The 20,403-nt window shown below is 33.5% G+C and overlaps 4 protein-coding genes and 1 non-coding gene across 5 annotated transcripts; 3 read left to right on the top strand and 2 right to left on the bottom strand.

Annotated features, from left to right (window-relative positions):
- Positions 1-332: 332 nt before the first annotated feature.
- Positions 333-1,817, bottom strand: LOC108452380 (WEB family protein At1g75720-like). The gene is made up of 2 exons (XM_017750162.2): positions 1,431-1,817; positions 333-961 (listed from the first exon to the last, which is right to left on the bottom strand). Exons 1-2 carry the CDS (start codon positions 1,575-1,577, stop codon positions 491-493), a joined length of 618 nt encoding a protein of 205 aa, XP_017605651.1. The 5' UTR covers positions 1,578-1,817; the 3' UTR covers positions 333-490.
- A 4,597-nt stretch (positions 1,818-6,414) lies between these two features.
- LOC108453069 (uncharacterized) lies at positions 6,415-8,394 on the top strand. The gene is made up of 5 exons (XM_017750968.2): positions 6,415-6,749; positions 6,864-6,975; positions 7,183-7,247; positions 7,323-7,916; positions 8,031-8,394. The coding sequence occupies exons 1-5, from the start codon at positions 6,546-6,548 to the stop codon at positions 8,148-8,150; spliced, it is 1,095 nt and encodes a 364-aa protein (XP_017606457.1). The 5' UTR covers positions 6,415-6,545; the 3' UTR covers positions 8,151-8,394.
- Positions 8,395-9,627: 1,233 nt separating this feature from the next.
- LOC108453070 (uncharacterized) lies at positions 9,628-12,272 on the top strand. The gene is made up of 4 exons (XM_017750969.2): positions 9,628-10,339; positions 10,464-10,586; positions 10,673-10,743; positions 11,795-12,272. Exons 1-4 carry the CDS (start codon positions 10,016-10,018, stop codon positions 12,099-12,101), a joined length of 825 nt encoding a protein of 274 aa, XP_017606458.1. The 5' UTR covers positions 9,628-10,015; the 3' UTR covers positions 12,102-12,272.
- A 1,552-nt stretch (positions 12,273-13,824) lies between these two features.
- LOC128293624 (small nucleolar RNA R72) lies at positions 13,825-13,919 on the top strand. The gene has a single exon (XR_008283804.1). It is a non-coding gene; the product is annotated as a small nucleolar RNA R72 (small nucleolar RNA).
- On the bottom strand, positions 13,908-19,652 carry LOC108453071 (tubulin beta-6 chain-like). The gene is made up of 3 exons (XM_017750970.2): positions 18,999-19,652; positions 15,162-15,431; positions 13,908-15,064 (listed from the first exon to the last, which is right to left on the bottom strand). The coding sequence occupies exons 1-3, from the start codon at positions 19,396-19,398 to the stop codon at positions 14,385-14,387; spliced, it is 1,350 nt and encodes a 449-aa protein (XP_017606459.1). The 5' UTR covers positions 19,399-19,652; the 3' UTR covers positions 13,908-14,384.
- Positions 19,653-20,403: the final 751 nt, after the last annotated feature.

The following is a 20,403-nucleotide window of genomic DNA, read 5'->3' as shown; positions in this document are numbered from 1 at the left end:
GCTGATCTTCTTCGTTATATTTTCCTTGTTTTTTTCGTTTGGAAGTTTATTTTATTAATGCATAGCAGCTTTTTGGAATGAATATATATTCGATTAGTCTCTTCCTTCGTGGGTTACGAATCCACCATAGAAAGAGACACTGGGAAACTTGGAATGTTACTTTGTTCTTCTTTTGTACACTTCACATGAGATATGTTTTTGTTGGTTTTGATTTCTTTCAGGTTTCTCGACGCTTCTGATGCTTCAATGGTGAGATTCGAACTTTAAGCCACCTGAATATAATGAATCAATTAAGCTAAGTTTTGGATTATTCTTTAAGGTAGAAAATGAAGTGATTTATGTGATCTTTTATTATATAACTCTCTCATAAAACATCTACGCCCTTCTTATACATTAAACTTGCTAGGCGTGTACATACAAGAGAAATATGAAACCTTACAAAAATTAAAGTAAAATCTTATAAGGTATTATTTATGTTGGCACTATGAACTTATTGACTCCCTTTTCTCTTGGAAAATAACCCTCCAATCAGAGGGATCAATGGCTTCTTCTTCTTCTTGCGCAATGAAGGGTGCCTTTCAAGTTTCTCCACACCTTGTGGACCAACAACTTGAGTCAAACAAGGTTGATTTGAAAATGTCACGTATCTCTTCTTTTGAAACTCGGTGGTACCTTCTTCGTTAAACGTGCGTGTTTCATTGAATTCATATCTTGCGGAGCCTGGAACAATCTTGACATCTTCCATCTCGAACTCCATCATCAGTTTCTCGGTTTGTCGTTCCTTCATTTGCTGCAGTTCGGTCTTCGTTCTTTCGAGCTCTTCTTTAAGAGCACACAGGCAATTCGCCATCATCAAACTCTCTTCTCTGGCCTTTTCAAGGTTATATTTTGTCTCTTCCAGTTCAGCTGTAACAGTTCCAAGCCTTGAACAACCATTTTCACTGCCTTCACGCCCATGCATCTGTCATAAATGAACTTGGTAAACTAACATTTCCTGATTATTAATTCAGTTGATGAATTTAGAAGACTATATATGGATATTTTCAGGGAAGTACTGTAACAGATATGCTTGCTTGCTTGATAGATAATCCTCCATTTTTAAACTTTTAATGGAGATATCTTCATCAAGAGTAAGAGAATGATTCCTTAAAAAAAGCTAAAGTAAGCACCCTGATAATTATTATATTTATATTCTCTCTACTATTACACCGATAACACTTACACTCAGCGACAAGCAAGCATCAGATAAAGAAATTACCTGGAGTTTAAACACCACAGTAAAGCTCTTTGATCAAGAAATATTTCATAATACACTAACATACATATTTTTAATAAGAAGAAGGGCAAAACACAATAGTATTCAGGGATTTGGGAACCATTAATAAATCAAAGTAGTGAACTGAAGCATGGGCAAATGAGAAGGAGGTTACCTCCTCCTCCTTGAGCTTGATGGGATAAAGCTGGCCAGATAAAACTTTATGACCGAACAAGGCAACGGCTTCTTTGACAGACCTGAATGGTGCCCTGGTATCGATTTCTGCCCTATTCATCATCACAACTCCCCCTTCACGGTCCATGCTGCTGAACTAGTTTTGGCAGACAAAGGAAGATGGAAAGTTAGGGAAGCGGTGAATGGTGTTGTTAGTTAAATATATTAGAGAGAGGAGAGCAAAAGCAATTATAATAATATTGGTGGGAAGGGAAGGGAAGGGAAGGGGGAGGTTCGTTGCTTCGCGTCCACTTCACTGGAATATCTGTTCATATGGGCTTCGCTTCGCCTGTTTCATTATGGCGGAAGAGAGGGACTCTTTAACTATCTTATACCCAACGGATCAAAGGACCCCCCACTCTATACTATTTCAGTTTCAGGGCCCTCCTCTACTTTGCTTTCTTAGCAGCCAATGCCTAATTGTGCAATACAAAAATCAATTATTGCATTACAAAAATACATTCTCTTACGAATTTAATTTCCTTCTTTAATAAATAACTTTTTGAATTTGAAAATGCAACTTCAATTATTAATACCATTAACATTTTTTTTGATAAATTTCGGTTTATTATAATATAATTTTTGCTACACCTCTAGCAAGTGAGTTTTAGAATTGAAGGATATTTTAACTTTTTTTCTTCATATAATATTTAGAACTACCTATAACCCATTTTTAATCTTTAGATAAGAAGATAAACACTCTTTAATGTACTCAAAACTCACGTCCTCCTATACTAACAACAATGTTATATCAACCGAGCTAAAATTCATTCGGCTTAATCTTTCTAATTTTGTTAAATTTGGACTAATGTTGTTTTCACATTTATAGTCACATTTGAAAGGTGTTGCATGATTATAAAAAGGCTTAACCTACAAATTTGTACTTAAATTATATATTTTTTCTCATCTTGGTATCTAAATTGTTTTTTTAGTCATGAGTGATACCTAATTCTAAATTTGTATATTTGTTAGTCAAACTATTAAGTCTATTTTAAAAGAGGCTTAACCTACAAATTGATACTTAAACTATGTCCTTTTTTTTTCTTTCACATTTTTGTACCTAAATATTTTTCTGGTCACAAGTGGTACCTAAACTTTTTTTTTCTAAGTTGATGCCTCTGTTAGTCCAATCGTTAATTAAACTATTAAGTCTATTTAAAAAACAACCAATTAAAATTTGACATGTGATAAAAAAAATACACAAAAGTATTATTTCTCTCATATATATATATATATATATTCTTTTTTCTTTTCTTTCTTTAGAACTAGATTAAAGATTAAACTAGTCATGGAACCAGTTCCTGATTTGATCAATTCATTTGATTCAATCAAATAAATTATTAAAATTCATAAAAATAAAAATATTTAAGAAAATAGAGAAATTCGATTCAACTGATTTTTTTAGCTTGGTTCAACTGGTATGTATCAGTTTGCAGGTCAATTGATTCAACCCTTATCTCTGGCCCAACAATCCTATTGGTTCCTGGTCTAGTTTTGAAAACACTAATTTTGATCGATGAAATAACCTTTTTGATCTCATCAAATATAGCAAGTAGGAGGTGAAGTATGAAAATAATTAATCGACAACGTCTCAACCTAAGGAGGATAAATTTCAAGTATTAGTGGTATTGCTAGACATTATAAAGGAAGAAAATAGAAAAAATAGAAAAAATAAAGAGGGAGATAAATAATGTAAAAGAAAAAAAGGAAAATAAGAGTATTAAGGAAAATATTTTTTCAGTTTATATAATGTGGTGGTTTATTATTGGCTAGAATTTTTTTTTATAATGAATATAGCATTTTGGTGTAAATTTGGTAACAAAAGAAAAGTTTTAGGTACTAACTTTGAAAAAAGGGTATAGTTTAAGTACTAATTTGCAGTTAAGCCATTTTTAAAATAAAGGGTAAACTACACCATTAGTCACGAAACTATGGGTAAGTTTTCATTTTGGTCACTTAACTAAAATGAAAACTTTTGAAAATTTTCATTGAAGTTACTAAACTATTCAAAAAAAATTTATTTAAATCAATAGGATGTTAAAAGTTCCGTCAGCGAGTCCCAAGCAATGATTCGATGATCGGTACGGTGTATCAATACCCATCGATGAGTAGAAGAACATACCTTAATTAGACCCAAGTTGGTTTGACGGTTAGTGTCGGAAATCGAAGAATCTTTTTTTTTTTTGAATTTTGGTTTGTAGATTCGTGACATCCAAAGTTATTTCATAAATAAATAAAAATTTTGAATTATAGAAAAGAAGGGGAAAGAGAGATTTCAATTGCTGTAGACAATGCGAATAGAAAAAACCATATAGTGTCGATTTTAACAACCCGGTGACTGAAATGAAAACTTTTGAATAGTTCAATGACCAAATTGTAACTTTTTTTTTGTTAAACGATCAAAATGAAAACTTACCCATAGTTTAGTAACTAATGATGTAGTCTACCCTAAAATATATTTAAATGTTTGATTAACGGAGATACCAACTTAAAGAAAAATAATAATTTAAGTATCGCGCCAGACAAAAAATATATAAATATTTAAATAAAAAAGTATAATTTAAATAGCAATTTATGGATTAATCCCATATAAATCAAGTTACTTAAAACTACCAAAAACATAACATGTTCTTTATATCCTTTTAATTGAGATTTTGGTATTATTTATAAAGATCAACGCTTTAAGATTTTTAAGTTTTAAAGTTGAAATTACATATTGGGTCTAATATTTAATTTGATTTAATGTATATATTTTTATTATAGTATTGATTTTCTGATTTTCCTGCAGACAAAAGTTTAAACTTAACATTCCAATATTTAGAACTAGAAATATGATATTTAAGGAATACCAAATTAAATAAAGTTTAGAATTCCAATATTTTAGTGGCAAAACACTTTTATTGATAGTTTATATTAAATCTTAAAATTTGATGGAAAATTATTTTTAATAAATTTAATTTTTGGGATGTAATTTTAATATTTGGTATGTAAAAATAAGTTTATTTATAAAGTTATTTTTATCCTTTATAAAAAATCAAATTATTGTTTAAATATTTATTTGAACTAATTGATAATTGTAAAAAAATATATATATATATATATATATATATATATATAATATAAGTAAGTAGTTACGAAATGAGTACTTCTGCAAGCATTGCGAAAAACAAAATAAAAATAGGGGGCAACAAATTGATTACGAAGTTCATTTTCCTTATGTCTATAAAGTCTAATTCGGTAAGATGAACCCACTATTATTGAAACAAATACAACTAATGAACCTAATTCTAATATATCCTAAAGAAGAATTCTATCTGAGAATTTAGTTTGTAAAACTAATAACTAAAAGTTTTACAATCTCAAATGCACTCACATATGAACTGATAAGTGCTTTCTTTACTTAATTCTAACTTACACAAACCTCTAATATATAAAAGTTTATGTAAATTACAAGTACAAATCAATCATTGCCATTCACGTGTTTACTAGTAATGGAATGAGCTTTTTAATTTTATAAAATACAAAGATAATATCTTACAAATAAAAATATAAAATTAACTTTAAAAAAATTTATACATTTTTATATATAAGCAAACTCGCTGGCATTCCCGCTAAATTCATTGTTCAATGAAGTGTTTACATTTATTTTTCGTCTTAATTTTTAAATTAAATAAATGTCAAAATAATTAATAAATACTTTTTTAGAATAATAATTAAATAAAACCATTAGTTTTTTTTTGGTTAAAATTGCTTCCAGTCCTTGTTATTTTCATAGATTTGAATTTTAACCCTTTACTTCTATTTTAAGGAATTAAATCATTCGCTTTTCAAATTTAAAAATATAAGTTCAATTGTTAACATTGTTAAAATTTTTCTATTAAATCAATCTCATTGCAACATTGTTTTTCTTGTTGCACGGTTACCAAGTTATTATTTGTTTATTTCAGAATCATTGGACTGGGATTTTAAAATTTAAAAATATAAAATTAAATTTTGAAAATAAAAATAAATGACTAAATTTTAGATATACAAAGAATAAAGGGACTTGTAACATATTTTAACTTTTTTAAATGAAAAATAATCACATTAGCTAATAGCACCATATCATTTCAATAAAAAAATATCTTTTCCATATTATTTGGGTAAATTTTCCCACATACAATAATTTAATTTTAAAATTTATTATTGGGTTAAATGTTTTCAAATATTATTGATAATTTTATAATAATTAATATTTCTTAATTTAAAATTATGTCTTCACTTGTTCCAAGTATATTTTAAAAAGTTGTTACCAGTGATAAATATATTTTATTTATTCTTTGTTTTTACTTTTTATTTCATTTTTAATAAATTTTACGCAAATACATGTAAAATATTTAATTTTGATTATAAAAGATGAATTTATTGTTCCTTTATTTTTCCTTTTATATTTTAATCAATTTATTTTCCATTAAAACCTTCTAAATAATAATACTAATTAATTTATATTAAATTAATTTAATGAATTCATCAAAAAATTAATATTTAACAAAATTAACTATAAATATGAATTATTTAATTTTAATTAAAGTAAAATATATTTTTATGAAACAATTCAAATATATTCAATTTTGTAATACTTCAATGCATAATTAAATTTTCATTATTTTGTTATTTAAGATAGAGAAATGAATAAAATTAATAGAAAATAAATATATAAATAATAAGGATATAATTATTTTATTTAAAATTTGTTTGATAAATAAATATTAAACGGGTTTTCGAAATTTTCTAATTAAATGTATTTACACTAAATGTGATTTATTTATTTTTCTAATTAAATCAAGTGTTTATGATGGGCTAAGCGTTTCAGTTCAGAACCCAAGTGAGAGCCCAAAAAGCGAAAAGGTATTAGTACGTCAGGTGCGTACGTTAGTATTACCCCCTATCCTTTTGCTTTAAAATACACTAAAAATCAGACCGTTGAAGTCCCTTTTCAAATTGCAACATTTGAATTTTCTCACTATCATTTTCTTTATCTTCATCTTCTGGTAATTCTGCTATCAAGAAGGCCACAATGGGGGCGAAAACGCGGTCTCAAGACTCGTCAGAGCGTCAAAAGTGGGACAAAATCTTTGAGGGTTTAGTTAAGATGCTTAAAACCCAGCAACAACAGCTTGAAACTCTCAGTAAAGAAAGAAAGATTCTCGAAGATCGGATCAAAATGCAATATGAACGCTGGGTCTCTGATGTTCGACTCTACGAAGATCACATTTCTCAGGTATGAATTCTAAATCTAGGGTTTTGACCCTTTTTTTTTGTAAATTCAGGGTTTTTTTTGCTCCCCTAATCGGAGGGTTCATATTGGAGATCTTGGTTATATTTTGGTGTTTAGATGAAAAGTGATTTGGAATCGGAAGAGATGGCACGTGTGCTTGAGGCTACAAAAGCCGATATGATGGTAGGATTGAAGCACAGAGAAGCTTATCTTTGCAAAATGAAATTAGGTACCTGCTCTTTTTCGTCTTAATATTTTGGTCAAATTCACTAGGGAAGAAACAAACTTGTGATGTAATGGTGGTTGTTAAATTTGGTTTCGAATTCTTTTATGTTGAATTAGATTCATGTTTTGATTTTATGCTCTTTTTTTTTTTTTGGTAATTTAGTTATGGTCTGATGTTTGTAGATTTTTTTTTTAAATTGGCTTACTACAGAGGAAGCGGAGGATGAACTGACTGATTTCAGAATCTGGTTTGATATCCTCGGTAAAAATTCAAAAGTATGTTCCCATGGCTTTTCTTCTTTGCATAATCATATCCATTGTACAGTTTCTAAGCTTTTTAATAATTTTCAGGATATTTCTCAAAGGGCCCCCATAGAAACCAAAAAAGGGACGTCGGCACGCAAGCGTAGTGGCTCCAAGTCTGTTACTTTGGAGGCGTTGGAAGACGATATACGAAGGCTGCAGCTTCAATACAAAAATCTTGTTTCGGAAAAGAGTTGTCAAGTCACTGCACTTGTGGCAGAGAATAAATTTGCATGGAATCAGTTTAATGTTCTGGAAAGTCAGTACACTGATAAATTAAACACCAAGCAGTCTGAACTAGACAAGGCTAACAAGAGAATTGAGGCACTTATGTCCGATATGGAGGAGCTCAGGTCATCCAATGCTGAAAAGGATGAAATAATCGAGAGATTAAAAGCGGAACTGTCTCGGAAAAAGGCTGATGCAAGTAGATTCCAACAAGTTTCTATAACTTCTGGGGAAGTAGAATCGTTAAGGAAGTCGAGAAGTGCTTCTTGTACACCTGTAATAAAACGTTGCGCAGCAGGCGGAAGAACTTATGTCATGAGCGGTAAGAACAGTGGCAGGGATCCATGTAACATTACTGTGAAGAAAGAAAATTCTGCTTCTCATGTTCCTGATCTTCAGAAGGAGAATGAAAAGGTACTTCTTTATGTTAGTTTGCAGGCAGAACATGTTCTGTTATGACATCTATATATGTTAATAGCATGAAAGATTCATTGTCTAATCAAATGTTAACTTCTTATTGTCGTTCAGGGAAGTAGAAGCTCGAAGAGAAAAAAGGAAGATGCTAAACCCATATCTGAAACTCCAAAATTGTTCACTTCTACATTTAAAGTTCCCAGATTGAAAACCTCCTCTCCCAAGACAAGATGACTCTGCACCATCATTTTCGTTTCTTGCTTTTCCATCAACGTCTGTCTTAAGTAGTTTGTGCAATATGTATTAGTTCCATACCCTGGAGCAAGTGTTTTGTGTATTTTTATGAACGAAAAAAAAAGTGTGTCAACAAGGCTAATTATTAATGAATCTGGATATGTTTGTATCCTCTTATATCAATCTGGATATGTTATATGTTTGTATCCTCTTATATCAATCTGGATGTGTTTTCCTTTTATAAGTGGTGGATGCTATTATGCTCATACAATTAATCCTTTATATCAGTCTCGTGCTATAATATAACAGGTAAAATCTGAACAGATAAATAGTACTGTTATTGGAAGAGTTAACTGTATTACTCGTCCAATAATGTGAAAAGCAAGTAAGTGATTAACACAAAAAGTGAATGTATTTTTCATTTTAGGTAAAAAAAAAAAAAGGTGATGAGAAGATAATTTTGAGAGCCTATCAAACTTTGTGAAGTTTTGATGTTGAATAAATTGATTCTTTCAGAAAAATGGAGTAATTTAGTCATTGCTAATTTCGAAGTAAATTAAGGAAAATTAATAACGACTTTAATTAGTATAATAAAAATTTAGTGTTCAATTTTTACACATTCTATCAAATCGATTTTGATTCTAGAAATTTAGGAGAAATTAATAACTTTTTAATTTTTAATTTTTTAAAAATATTTATTTTTAAAATTAGGATCAAATTAATAAAATGTGTAAATATTAAACATAAAATTAGAAGCATTTTCCTGCTTGATTATTTAAACCTTTTGAATGGCCATAGAAGTGATTTGTTGTTTTTATTTATCCTTATTAATAATAATAATAATAATAATAATAATAATAATAAAAGTTTAACTGAATGACCAAACCTTATAATTAACCAATTATTTCTTATAATTAACCAATTATTTCTTTTGAACTAATTATCATTAAGGTTGGAAATAAACCTCATCATAAGCCTCGTTTAAAAAGCGAAAGAATTTATGTAAAATATTTTTTTAAAATAGATTGGGTCTCAAGTAAGAATTTTTTTTTTGTTCGGGTTTGACTCAGCTAGAATTTGTCTAATTTTTTCACTACTGATGTTATTTTGCTACCATTTTGTTATTATATTACTACTATTTTTTGTTATTATTTTGTTATTATTTTTGCTACTATTTTAGAGACATTTATTTATTAAGTTGCAACTATTTTAATATTATTTAAGTATATAATTTTTTAATATATTTTTAATTTATTAGAAAATATTTATTTTAATGTTTTCAATATATTATATTTTTAAATTTATTTTAATATAAAAATAATATAAAACTTTAATATGAAGGGATTAAGATTGAAATTTAGCATATTTTATTTGAATTATGGTTGATAAAAATTTAAGCTCCCGAAACTAAAAAAGATATACCTAAAATTTTAGATCGAAGGTGCCCAAAGTGAAGACGGGGATGATGAGGTGTAGTTGAAAACATATGTTTTTCTGAAGAAGATATAGAGAGAGAAAATATAATTTATTCTTTCCGTGCAAATTTAAAGAAGGCGGGTTTTCCTACATTATCTTTGGTTTTAAATTTGGTGAAGAGAAAGAAAAGTAGCCAACTTTGTGTTTTGGGTCATGGACATTTAAACGATGCCGTTAGGTCCCGTAACGTGTGGTTGGTTAGGGCTTGGAGGGCCCGTCTTCAACCATTTTCTGATTGTCACAAGCTAAAAACCCGAGCAGCAGCAGCTCGGAGGGATTTTTTTACATTTATTCTGCGCCGAAACAGTTGGAAAATCCCAATCCCTTTTCTGTATATTTTCTTTGGGGGCAGAAAGGCAGAAACTTGTTTGTTCTCTTGAAGATTTATCATGCCGTCTGAGGACTCGAGGTCAGTGAAAAAGGAGGAACCCGAAGAGGATAATGAGGACCTCAAAAGCTTGAGTTCGATGGCGGAGAATCGTAAGAAGAAACCCTCGAGTAATAGCAACAATGCTGCTGTTTCTAACTCGAAATCGCGTCCCAAAGAAGCCAAAGTGAAGAAAGAAGAGCCCGTAGAGACTGATGATGAAGACGAAAAACCCATCTCTAAAAGGAGCTCCACTACTAAAGCGAGCAAGCCCAAGAAGGAAGAGAGCGACGATGAAGACGAAAAACCCATCTCCAAAAGGAGCTCCGCTACTAAAGCAGATAAGGTTTTTGGAATTCCTTTTGTGCTTTCTCTTTGTCAAAAAAGACTTCTGTTCTGTTCGGTATTTGCAGGGAAAAAGAAAAAGATAATGTGTTTGGTATTTTTGTTTCCGCTATAAATTTTTGAAGGAAAGGGAAATGAAGAAAAAGAAGAAAAAGGGGGAAGAAAAGAAAGCGGCTGCTGGGAAGGAAGTGAAGCGGGAGAAGAAGGTTTATGATTTGCCTGGTCAGAAGAGGGATCCTCCTGAGGAGGTACCTGGACTTAAGCTTTTTTTTTGGGGGGATTTATTTTCCTACTTTTTGAGTAATTTATCATTGTTTTCACTGTTGAATTTCAGAGGGATCCACTGCGGATATTTTATGAAACAATGTACCAGCAAATTCCCCATAGTGAAATGGCACAATTCTGGTAAGACATAATTCCCCAATTCCTGCATTAACTTTTTTTGGATAATGTAGTTCATATCTGTGGCGTGTTGTAGTTCTGTAATGTATGCAATATAAGGATTGTGAATGCTTAGAAGTCATTTTATCGACTGTTTGTGCTGTGATCTCATTAATTTGAGAACTGAAAGCTGTGTCTGCTACTTTCCTTGGGGGCAGTATGTGCTTGAATGCTGTGATAGCTTTGCTTTAACAAAGACTGGTGCAATTAAGAATGGTGAATAAACAAAATCTTGACCGGATTTGGGGTGTCAAGGTTGTCATTTGGGTTACTATATTTCCCTCGGTCGGTCGGGTTTATTCATAGAAGTAATGCAAAAATTTGCCCAGATAGTTGATGCAACTTAAAGTGTGTATCTTTAGGTTTTGGTTCTATTGATAGTTTTTCGTTTTCTTTTGTAATTCCTATTTCTGTCTCTCAAGTCCCAAGTGACGAATTTTCTTCTGTAATAGGCAGAATTTTTCTTATCCTTCCTCTTTAATTCCCGCAATGGGGCAAGCCTTGCCCTAAATATATTACTTTGTTGCAATGAACTCATCAATCTGAAAGAAAATTGATTGTGCATCTGAAACTGAAACAGCTAATATTGTGCCAAATGGTCTGTGATCCTTCTTTGTACAATGCAAGAAAGCTTTCTTCAGAATCTCTTGCTGAGTGTCATAATCTGCTGATTCGTACCTCAATATTTTGCTCTTCAATTCGATATGTTGCTACATTTAGACTTTTCTTCTTCTCGGATGGAAGAATGATACTGCAATATGTTGCTACATTGATGATGAATATTTTTGTCTCATTTATTTGGTTCTTGTGATCAGTGTCATCTCTTTATACCCATTCCATTCGATCAACTCATATCAATATAGTGCACGATTGATTAAACTGATTTTACACACAGAAATGAAAAGAAAAAAATCCTTTGCATAACTTTTTCATTCATCTTGGAGAACATATATTCTCTTTACTATATTTTGTTGAATGCATTCACTGAGAAGGATGCTCCGATATGTGATTGCAGGATGATGGAGTCTGGTTTGCTCCCCTTAGCAGAAGCAAAGAAAGTCTTTGAAAAGAAACAGAAGAAGATTAAGCAGCAAAAGCTGAGTTCCCCAATGAAACCTGGTTCAGCTGTAAAGAGTAGTACAGGATCCGTCACCGTTAAGAGAACTCCTATGGTCTCCCCGGGTTCTTCGAATAAAAAGAAAACAGATTCCAAGGTTGCCCCAAAGCAGACTAAGAAACGCAAGGCCGAAGAAAGCGAAAGCTCTGATGATGATTTTGAGAATACTTTGGTCAGTAGAATGAAGAAACAGAAAGCAAACTAATTTTGATTTCCACCATAACTGATTGTTTCTAGTTTGTTCTGTTGTAGTACTTTTTAACTCATTTGATTAGTTGTACCAATACTAATTGAATCCCGGCCTGATTGAACTGATCTTAAATGATCATTGCATTGTTTAGTGAAACATTCAATGGAAGACTGGAAGTGTTCAAAATCTCCTTAATCTGCTAAATTTGTTTCTGCTGAATGGAGAACTATGTTCTTACACCCCAAAGGAAGTTGTCTGAGGACAGATTAACCCATGAATGACACTGACACTTTGACTCCAATGGAAGTTGTCTGAGGACAGATTAATCCTTATTCGTTAACAACAAGAAAACCTGCATTATGGCTGTGAAACTACTGAAACAGCAAGCATTAAAAAAAATGGGTCAACGATTCAGATAAAGAAGTTGCTAATCTTTGGCTAGTTCTCCAGTACAAGGCTAAGAGGAAGAAGATCAGATCAGCCATTATCCAAAGCCTTCTACTATTAATTGGTAAACTTGAAGAGAGATTAGATACCCTATGGTTGCTTGTGAAGAGTATATATATATTTTTTTCCAGGAACAGCCATATAGATATAAGGCTATGGCGCCACCGTAGCATTTTATTACAAGACCGTACAAGTTTGGTGGGTTGGTTCTCGAAAACCATATTTGATCTAAATATCTAACAGAACAATAGTATCAAACTTTGTAAGTCTATGCTTCTTGAGTCAAGAAGTAAGACATTTAATATCTTTTAAGCAAAGTTTTCAGTGTGAATATCGCAGATGAAAATGGAATATAGTAACGAGAGAATTTTGTTCACTTTTAAGAGTTCCAAGATTTGACTTTAAATTGAGATTCAATGTGACCATAAGATACTATAAGGTAACAACAGTTTGGTAAGCATAAGGAGCATTTCATTTTATTTGGACATAGCACTTGACTAAAAAGATAAAAATTCGTTTTCTAACCTCAAAACTCTAGGGTATGCACTAGTGTCACTGCCCACGCACAGAGACCTATGGTCAAGGCATACATAATAGCCCAAAGCATTCATCAAAGAAAATAAGACAATTTTTATAAATTAAAAAAAAAAAAAAACTTATTTATTTGAATTCTAGTGAACCGATAAATATTTTTATAAAATTTAATTCTAAAGGATATAGATAACAGGGGGTTTAAATTTGTTTAAATCTCTATCTTGTAGATAAATTTAAATTTGACCTATTCATTGGGTAATCGATATTTTTCTTTTCTTGCTTGTTTCATCACCTTAAATAGTTTTTTAGTGAGTTAGAGAATATGGGTTTAAGCTGAGTTAGCATCCTTGGCTGCTGGATTTCATATGGAGCGAGAGGGGTTATGAAATCAAACGAGGATGAATGTCACGTGATAACACTCTAAAGCATTTAAGTACTTGTCCATCTATCATTCAACCCATAAACTCCCAATCTGCAGAGAGGAAATCTTGTGCGTTCATTTATTTAACCTTAGTTCTGCTCCAGGGTTTAGACCTGGTTAAGTTAAACTCTCCCAGCAACCCTAGGGAACCTTTCTTGGGTATATAAACTTTGATAATCTCAATCCGCCTACATCCTTCTCCTACTTGCCGCTGCAACTTGCCACACTCCGACAACAGTAATACTATTTTCTTTTTCTTTTTATGCTGTTTCCAATGGAGGTTGAGTTGGTTCATTTATTTCTGATTATTTTTATAATATAATAGACCAGACAGGCATGCAAATGATGAGAATCATTTTGGGTATGAGAAGCTCGCCGATACTTTAATGCGAGCGATGTTTGAACCTCATACTTCCATGACTCTGATGCGGACGCCTCTAATTATATATTATTAATTGATTGTAATGATGAATGGCTATTTCCTAATTTTTTGGGGATTCTATTAGTTTGTCGTTGCAGATGATGATAAATTTCATTCCATTTTGTTCCTCACTGTGTATGTCATATTGTCTCTCTTTCAACCGACAGCTGTTTCTATGAACATCTTCTTTAATTACTATGTATGTATGTATCTATGTATGTATGTATGTATGTATGTATGCTAAATGGCTGTTCTTTTCTTTCTTTTCTGAAAATTTGTAGTATTTTAAGAAGAATCAATAAATTCAGCTTGAGGGCTGTAAGTAAACCAGAAATCATTAAGCAAACAATATTAACTTAGGAAATACAAGTGCAGAGCAGAGAACTGAACAAACAGCAGTAGCCACACAATAGTAGGTACATAGGCAGGTAAAGGTTGCAATTCTCATTTGTTTAAACGTGATTGGCCACACAGTTTATGACTCGTAGTTCTCCTCAAGACCCTCCTCCTCGTATTCACCCTCATCCTCCACAGTTGCATCTTGGTATTGCTGATACTCTGCCACCAAGTCATTCATGTTACTCTCTGCTTCTGTAAATTCCATCTCATCCATTCCCTCACCAGTATACCAATGCAAAAAGGCCTTGCGACGGAACATTGCCGTGAATTGCTCGCTTACCCTTCTGAACATTTCCTGGATCGATGTCGAGTTTCCGACAAATGTGGATGACATCTTCAGACCATTTGTTGGAATGTCACAAACACTGGACTTAACGTTGTTGGGAATCCACTCTACAAAGTACGATGAATTCTTGTTCTGGACATTGGTCATTTGTTCGTCAACTTCTTTGGTGCTCATCTTGCCCCGGAACATAGCTGAAGCTGTCAGGTAGCGACCATGGCGAGGGTCAGCCGCACACATCATGTTCTTTGCATCCCACATCTGTTGAGTCAGCTCCGGGACAGTGAGAGAAAAGTACTGCTGGGAACCGCGGGATGTAAGTGGTCCGAACCCAACCATAAAGAAGTGCAGACGTGGGAATGGGATTAAGTTCACAGCCAACTTTCGGAGATCAGAGTTCAACTGTCCAGGGAACCATAGGCAGCATGTTAGACCGCTCATTGTTGCAGAAATTAAGTGGTTCAGATCTCCAACTGCAAATTACAAGTGTAGTGTTAGGGTCAGAGTTGTAAATTGTTTTAACACTATATAGCAAACTTTCCATCAAAATGAAAAGATTATATCACTCACAGCTTGGAGTGGTGAGCTTTAGGGTCCTGAAGCAAATATCATAAAGTGCCTCATTGTCAAGGACCATGCATTCATCAGCATTCTCTACCAACTGGTGCACAGAGAGGGTGGCATTATAAGGCTCCACAACTGTGTCAGAGACTTTAGGTGAAGGGAAAACAGAGAATGTCATCATCATCCTATCTGGATATTCTTCTCTGATTTTTGATATCAGGAGAGTTCCCATCCCGGAACCTGTGCCTCCCCCAAGTGAATGGCATACCTGGAAGCCTGGTTCATAAGTAACATGAAGGAGTGAGCATCATCAGTCAATTCAAAATGAAAATAACCATAGTTTACTTGCCGGTAAGACTTTATTGCTAAGTTGGCAACAGTTCAACTCAAGGATTTTTTTCAAAGTAACCCTTTCATACTAGCAAAAGAACTCAATTTGAATAATAAGATTATCATGCATGCTTTATAATTTACTAATACCACGAACCAAACAGCTAACCACTCGGAATCTGGATGGAAAAGTTCTTGCAACACCCGAGATACCTTACATGTACGAAGTGAGCCATGATCATTGTATCCCACATCGGGATACCTAATGTATCCCACGCATTTATTTGTGTTCCCTTAATGTGATGGTACCCAGTAGTCTACCATTATCATCGTCTACAATATAGTATTGTATATTTCACAGTTTCACAGCAATCATACCAGTATCAGATGATGAAAGAAATAGTCCCTTTTTTTTTTATAATAGGTTTATACTTACTATTCTTCAACTTTTGGGTAAAATATAAATCTGATACTCGAATGGGCGCTGTAATTTACCATGTGAATTATTCTTAGACAGATAAAATAATCATTATTCTCCTTGTTCATTTAACATCTTTCATTTTCCTTCAAGATTCAGATATTAAAATGTGGCCAACACATAATACTGTGAAGACATCATTCATATGATGATGACCTGGTAAGAGTGGCAATTAAGGGCCATCAAGGCTCCGCCAAATGCATTAAAAGGTGATTATGAGTGTGTATCTACTTTTTTCATGCAAATCCTGTGGAACGGCTCCTTTTCTGATGAATTTAAGCACACATAAGGGATTCGACAAGAGACTCATTGTCTCCTATCTTTTTGTGCTAGTGATGAAGAGGTTAGGGCAAAGTTTTGATGCTTCTGTGATGCGAGGAGCTTGGAAACCAATTTGACTTAGTAGGGTTGCACTTATTTTTCGCGGATGATTTAGTTCCCTTTTGTGAAGCAGATGATTTTTAAGCGAAAATAGTTATTGATGTGCTAAATTATTTCTGCTCCTTTTCAGGCCACAAAGTGAATGCAAACAAGACTAGAGTAGAGTCTTCTTCTCGACTAATGTTTCTGAATCTAGTGCGGATTCTATTTGTCGTATCATGGGATTTGCTTCCGATTCGGGAAGCTACTTGGGAATGCCTCTTTTTCATCGAGGGTGACCAAGAGACTTTTCAGTTTGTTATTGACAAAATCCGGAAACACTTTGGGTATAATGCGCATGCTAAATCTGTTTTATTAACGATTCCTAATTTTTTTATGCTCCTATTCCTGTCGGGGTCTGCAAGAAAATTGAGACAATTGCAAGGAATTTTGTTTGGGGGTCAAGAAATGGTGAGAAGAAGATTGCACTTGTCAATTGAAAAACTTGTTGCCAACCAATTGAAAATGGAGGGCTAGGGATCAGGAATTTAGAGGTTCAAAATAATTATTATTTTTATTTAAGTCGGGGCTTGGTATGGTGACAAAGCCGGATGCCTATTGGGTTAGGATCTTGAGGAGTAAGCTTGTCCAACTTTGCTAGCAAGATCCAATTGTTCTTTTTTATGGAGATCCCTTGTGAACATTTGGAACTCTTTTAAACAACACATTGGGTGGTCTGTTGGCAATGATAAGAAAGCGAAATTTTGGACGGATGAATGGATTTCGGACTTAGGGCCGCTTAAAGACCATTTAATTGTGACTAGTATTGATTTGGATGATGCTAGGGAGGCTGATATGGTGAATGGGAATGAGATTTGGAGGCGAGATGCATTTGCTCATTTAATTGATTGTTTTGCTTTGGTGCGGATCGCATCTATGCCTCCCCATGCGAAGCTAGGGTGAAGATAAATTTGTGTGGCAAGGTTCTAATCAACAACCCTTTTCTGTTGCCAATGCATATAATGTGCCGTCACAGTCACATTTGATCCCAAGGATAATGTTTGGAAAAAGATTTGGAAGCTACATGTCACGCAACGGGTTAGGAGTTTCTTCTGGCTTGCAATGAAAAATCATTTGTTCTGTAATTATGAGTGCTGGAGACGCCATCTTACATTGTTTACTTCTTGTCAGCTTTGTGGAGCGGATCAGGAAACTGTTTCGCATGCTTTACGAGACTGCCATGTCGCCAATCAATATGGCCAAAGTTGGTCCCTACATTAGGCTCGTCCGTTTTCTACTCTTCAGATTTATCCCAATGGTTAATGGATGGCATCTATGACAGATTCGGTTGGCGCAATGAGTCCGTCCCATGGTGCTTTATCTTCTCCATAACTTGTTGGCAAATTTGGAAAAAAAACATTGTATGATTATTTTGAAGGAGGAATCGTGCAGTGCTCTGGATCTTGTTAGACAATGCTGGTTTTGGGCTAAGCATGTTGCACACAGTTCACTTTCGGGTTCTCTTCAGAGAACGGATAGCAGCCCTGTCAATACCTGGATTTCTCCTCCAGCGGGTTGGGGTAAGCTTAATGTGGATGGGGCAGTTGCGACGACTAATCCTTGGGCGGCTGCGGGCGGAATTCTGCGAGATGAATCTGGTAATTGGCTGCTTGGTTAAAACAGATTTATGGGGACTGGTTCAGTTTTACAAGTTGAATTATAAGCAATATGGGATTGTTTGTGTTTAGCTTAGCAAAGGGGTTACAAAAAGGTCATCGTTGAGAGCGATAACGAGATGATGGTTCGGATGTTAATCGACTTGTGTACGGACCAACACTCAACAGGCCTTGTTAGGAATATCCAGGAAATTTGCTGTTGGGATTGGGAAGTCCAATTTGCTAAGATTTCGAGAGAAGCAAACAAAGTGGCTGATTTTATGGCAAAGATTGGGTCTGTTCAAGATGGAGTTGTTCGTTGTTTTGAGCATCCGATTCCAAGCTCATGGTCCTTGCTCAAAATGATGCCCAGAATACGTTAAGAGCTTCAATTTAGTTTGATTTGTTAACTACTCTTTTATTACCAAAAAAGAAGATTGTGGTTACGATAAAGGACAAAATGATAAATAGATGGGGCAATCACAATCACGATAAGAAATAAATCATATAGAAACACAGATCAGTTTATATAGATAATATTATATATATAGAAGGTAGATAAAAACCCATACCCTTTTTTGCCTTCAGAGGTTCAGACCAGACAAAAAATAGCCTTACCAATCATAGTTCAATCTCGTCGATAAAATATGTTTACTATTTAGAACAAAATGTAAATAGCTACCACTATCCAACTAAAGCTGAAAGGGTAGATAATGACGAAAGAATCAATCCTTCCATATCAGTTGCACAGTTAATTGTATTCAAGAGAGTTCATTTTGATAGGTCAAAATGATTATTTCCTCTCGATGTGGTCATCGTCAAAAGCTGGAAAAATTAAAAGAAAAAAAATCAAAAGCAATTGTATATCTTTATCATGAAAGTGATATGGTAACTCAAAACGGATAAGAGTTTCAAATTTTAAGGTAAAAGTGAAATGCCATATTAATAGAACCAAGTCCACGAAAAATCCATGCAGATTTAGCCAAATATAGATTTCGAAGACAAATAAATATGTATTACCTTGCAAGCAATCACAATTCTCTGCCACTTTACGAACAACATCAAGAACAGCGTCAATCAACTCGGCTCCTTCAGTGTAATGACCTTTGGCCCAGTTGTTGCCGGCACCGGATTGTCCAAAGATGAAATTATCAGGTCTAAAGATCTGGCCATAAGGACTGGATCTAATACTATCCATGGTACCGGGTTCTAGATCCATGAGAACCGCACGAGGGACGTACCTTCCACCGTAAGCCACATTGTAATACACATTGATACGTTCCAGTTGAAGATCAGACGATCCATCTCCTTGGTACCTTCCCATAGGATCGACGCCATGCTCATGGCAGATAACTTCCCAAAACTTAGAGCCGATTTGGTTCCCATATTGGCCTCCTTGAAAATGAAGGATTTCTCTCATGGTTTTGAGTTTGGTTGAGATGGAAATTTAGGAACAGAGAAAGAAGGAGAGAGGGAGGGATTTAGAGGCTTCTTTGTTTTTTTTTGGGGGGTTTGTTTTGGCAAAAGGGAGGGGAGGAGAATGGGTAGTAAATATAGAGGTGAGAGAAGGATTGTCTGTCATGAGTCATGAGCAAAGGGTTGAAGGGTGAGCAGGATACGAGAGTCTGTTACTCGAACCGTGACGCGCCATTTTGAGATTTTCGAGTTTTCTAGTTCACCGCTTGTTTCGAATTTTCTATTATTAATCATTTTGAGAGTTGGATATTGATGGTGCAATAGCTTAATCCAAGTACTTTTATTAATTAAGTGTAGTTAAACGAAAATGATGGGGTTAATCTAAGTACCCGAAAATAAATACACAACATTTTTATTTGACATATATGGAAAGCAAGTTGCAACCATATGTACCGACCTTTCTACAATTAAATTGCAATTGTGTGGGGTGGGCGGTTTTTTTCAAGCCCTAACTCTAATACCTGTCAAAGATACTTGCCAAACGAGTGGACATTTCCTAGATATAGGTGGTTTAGGTCCTCCAGGAGAGAGCGAGTGGTTTAGGTCCCATGCTATGATTAAAGGATCCAAGACGGCTAGTCACAAAGGCGCCCAAGTGGAATTGGAGAGCTGGCCATGGGCACTTCTCATTTAACTTGCCATGTTGGCACATGTTTAAGTCTAAAGAAGCTACAACAAAAGTGAACATAAATTTAACAAAATAATTTAAAATAATTAACAATTGGACCAAAATTTTAAAAGTTGAAAAGTAAAGAAATTAAGTTTTTAAAAATAAAAGTATAATGACTAAATTTCAAATTTTATTTTATTTAAATTTTTATTCTTTATCTCAAATGTTGTCTCTGTCATGAAATTTTAAACAATATTATATAATATATTAATTTATCAAAAATAAAAATATATATATTATAAAATCTTAATTATATGTTAAAAGTTGAATTAAAATTAT

The sequence above is a fragment of the Gossypium arboreum genome, chromosome 5, assembly GCF_025698485.1.
Source record: "Gossypium arboreum isolate Shixiya-1 chromosome 5, ASM2569848v2, whole genome shotgun sequence".
Classification (NCBI taxonomy): Eukaryota; Viridiplantae; Streptophyta; class Magnoliopsida; order Malvales; family Malvaceae; genus Gossypium; species Gossypium arboreum.
Note: the sequence above shows the minus strand (reverse complement) of the source record. Positions and strands in the feature narration are given on the sequence as shown.

Excerpts from the sequence above, each read along its gene's own strand:
- LOC108453071 (XM_017750970.2), bottom strand. The coding sequence starts at position 19,398 with ATGAGAGAAATCCTTCATTTTCAAGGAGGCCAATATGGGAACCAAATC. Across the intron at positions 15,432-18,998 it reads GAATTGTGATTGCTTGCAAG|GCTTCCAGGTATGCCATTCA; the intron begins GTAATACATATT and ends CTTATGAACCAG. Across the intron at positions 15,065-15,161 it reads AAAGCTCACCACTCCAAGCT|TTGGAGATCTGAACCACTTA; the intron begins GTGAGTGATATA and ends TGTAATTTGCAG.
- LOC108453070 (XM_017750969.2), top strand. The coding sequence starts at position 10,016 with ATGCCGTCTGAGGACTCGAGGTCAGTGAAAAAGGAGGAACCCGAAGAG. Across the intron at positions 10,587-10,672 it reads AGAGGGATCCTCCTGAGGAG|AGGGATCCACTGCGGATATT; the intron begins GTACCTGGACTT and ends GTTGAATTTCAG. Across the intron at positions 10,744-11,794 it reads AGTGAAATGGCACAATTCTG|GATGATGGAGTCTGGTTTGC; the intron begins GTAAGACATAAT and ends ATGTGATTGCAG.
- LOC108453069 (XM_017750968.2), top strand. The coding sequence starts at position 6,546 with ATGGGGGCGAAAACGCGGTCTCAAGACTCGTCAGAGCGTCAAAAGTGG. Across the intron at positions 6,750-6,863 it reads ACGAAGATCACATTTCTCAG|ATGAAAAGTGATTTGGAATC; the intron begins GTATGAATTCTA and ends TTTGGTGTTTAG. Across the intron at positions 7,917-8,030 it reads TTCAGAAGGAGAATGAAAAG|GGAAGTAGAAGCTCGAAGAG; the intron begins GTACTTCTTTAT and ends ATTGTCGTTCAG.
- LOC108452380 (XM_017750162.2), bottom strand. The coding sequence starts at position 1,577 with ATGGACCGTGAAGGGGGAGTTGTGATGATGAATAGGGCAGAAATCGAT. Across the intron at positions 962-1,430 it reads TCAAGCTCAAGGAGGAGGAG|ATGCATGGGCGTGAAGGCAG; the intron begins GTAACCTCCTTC and ends CATTTATGACAG.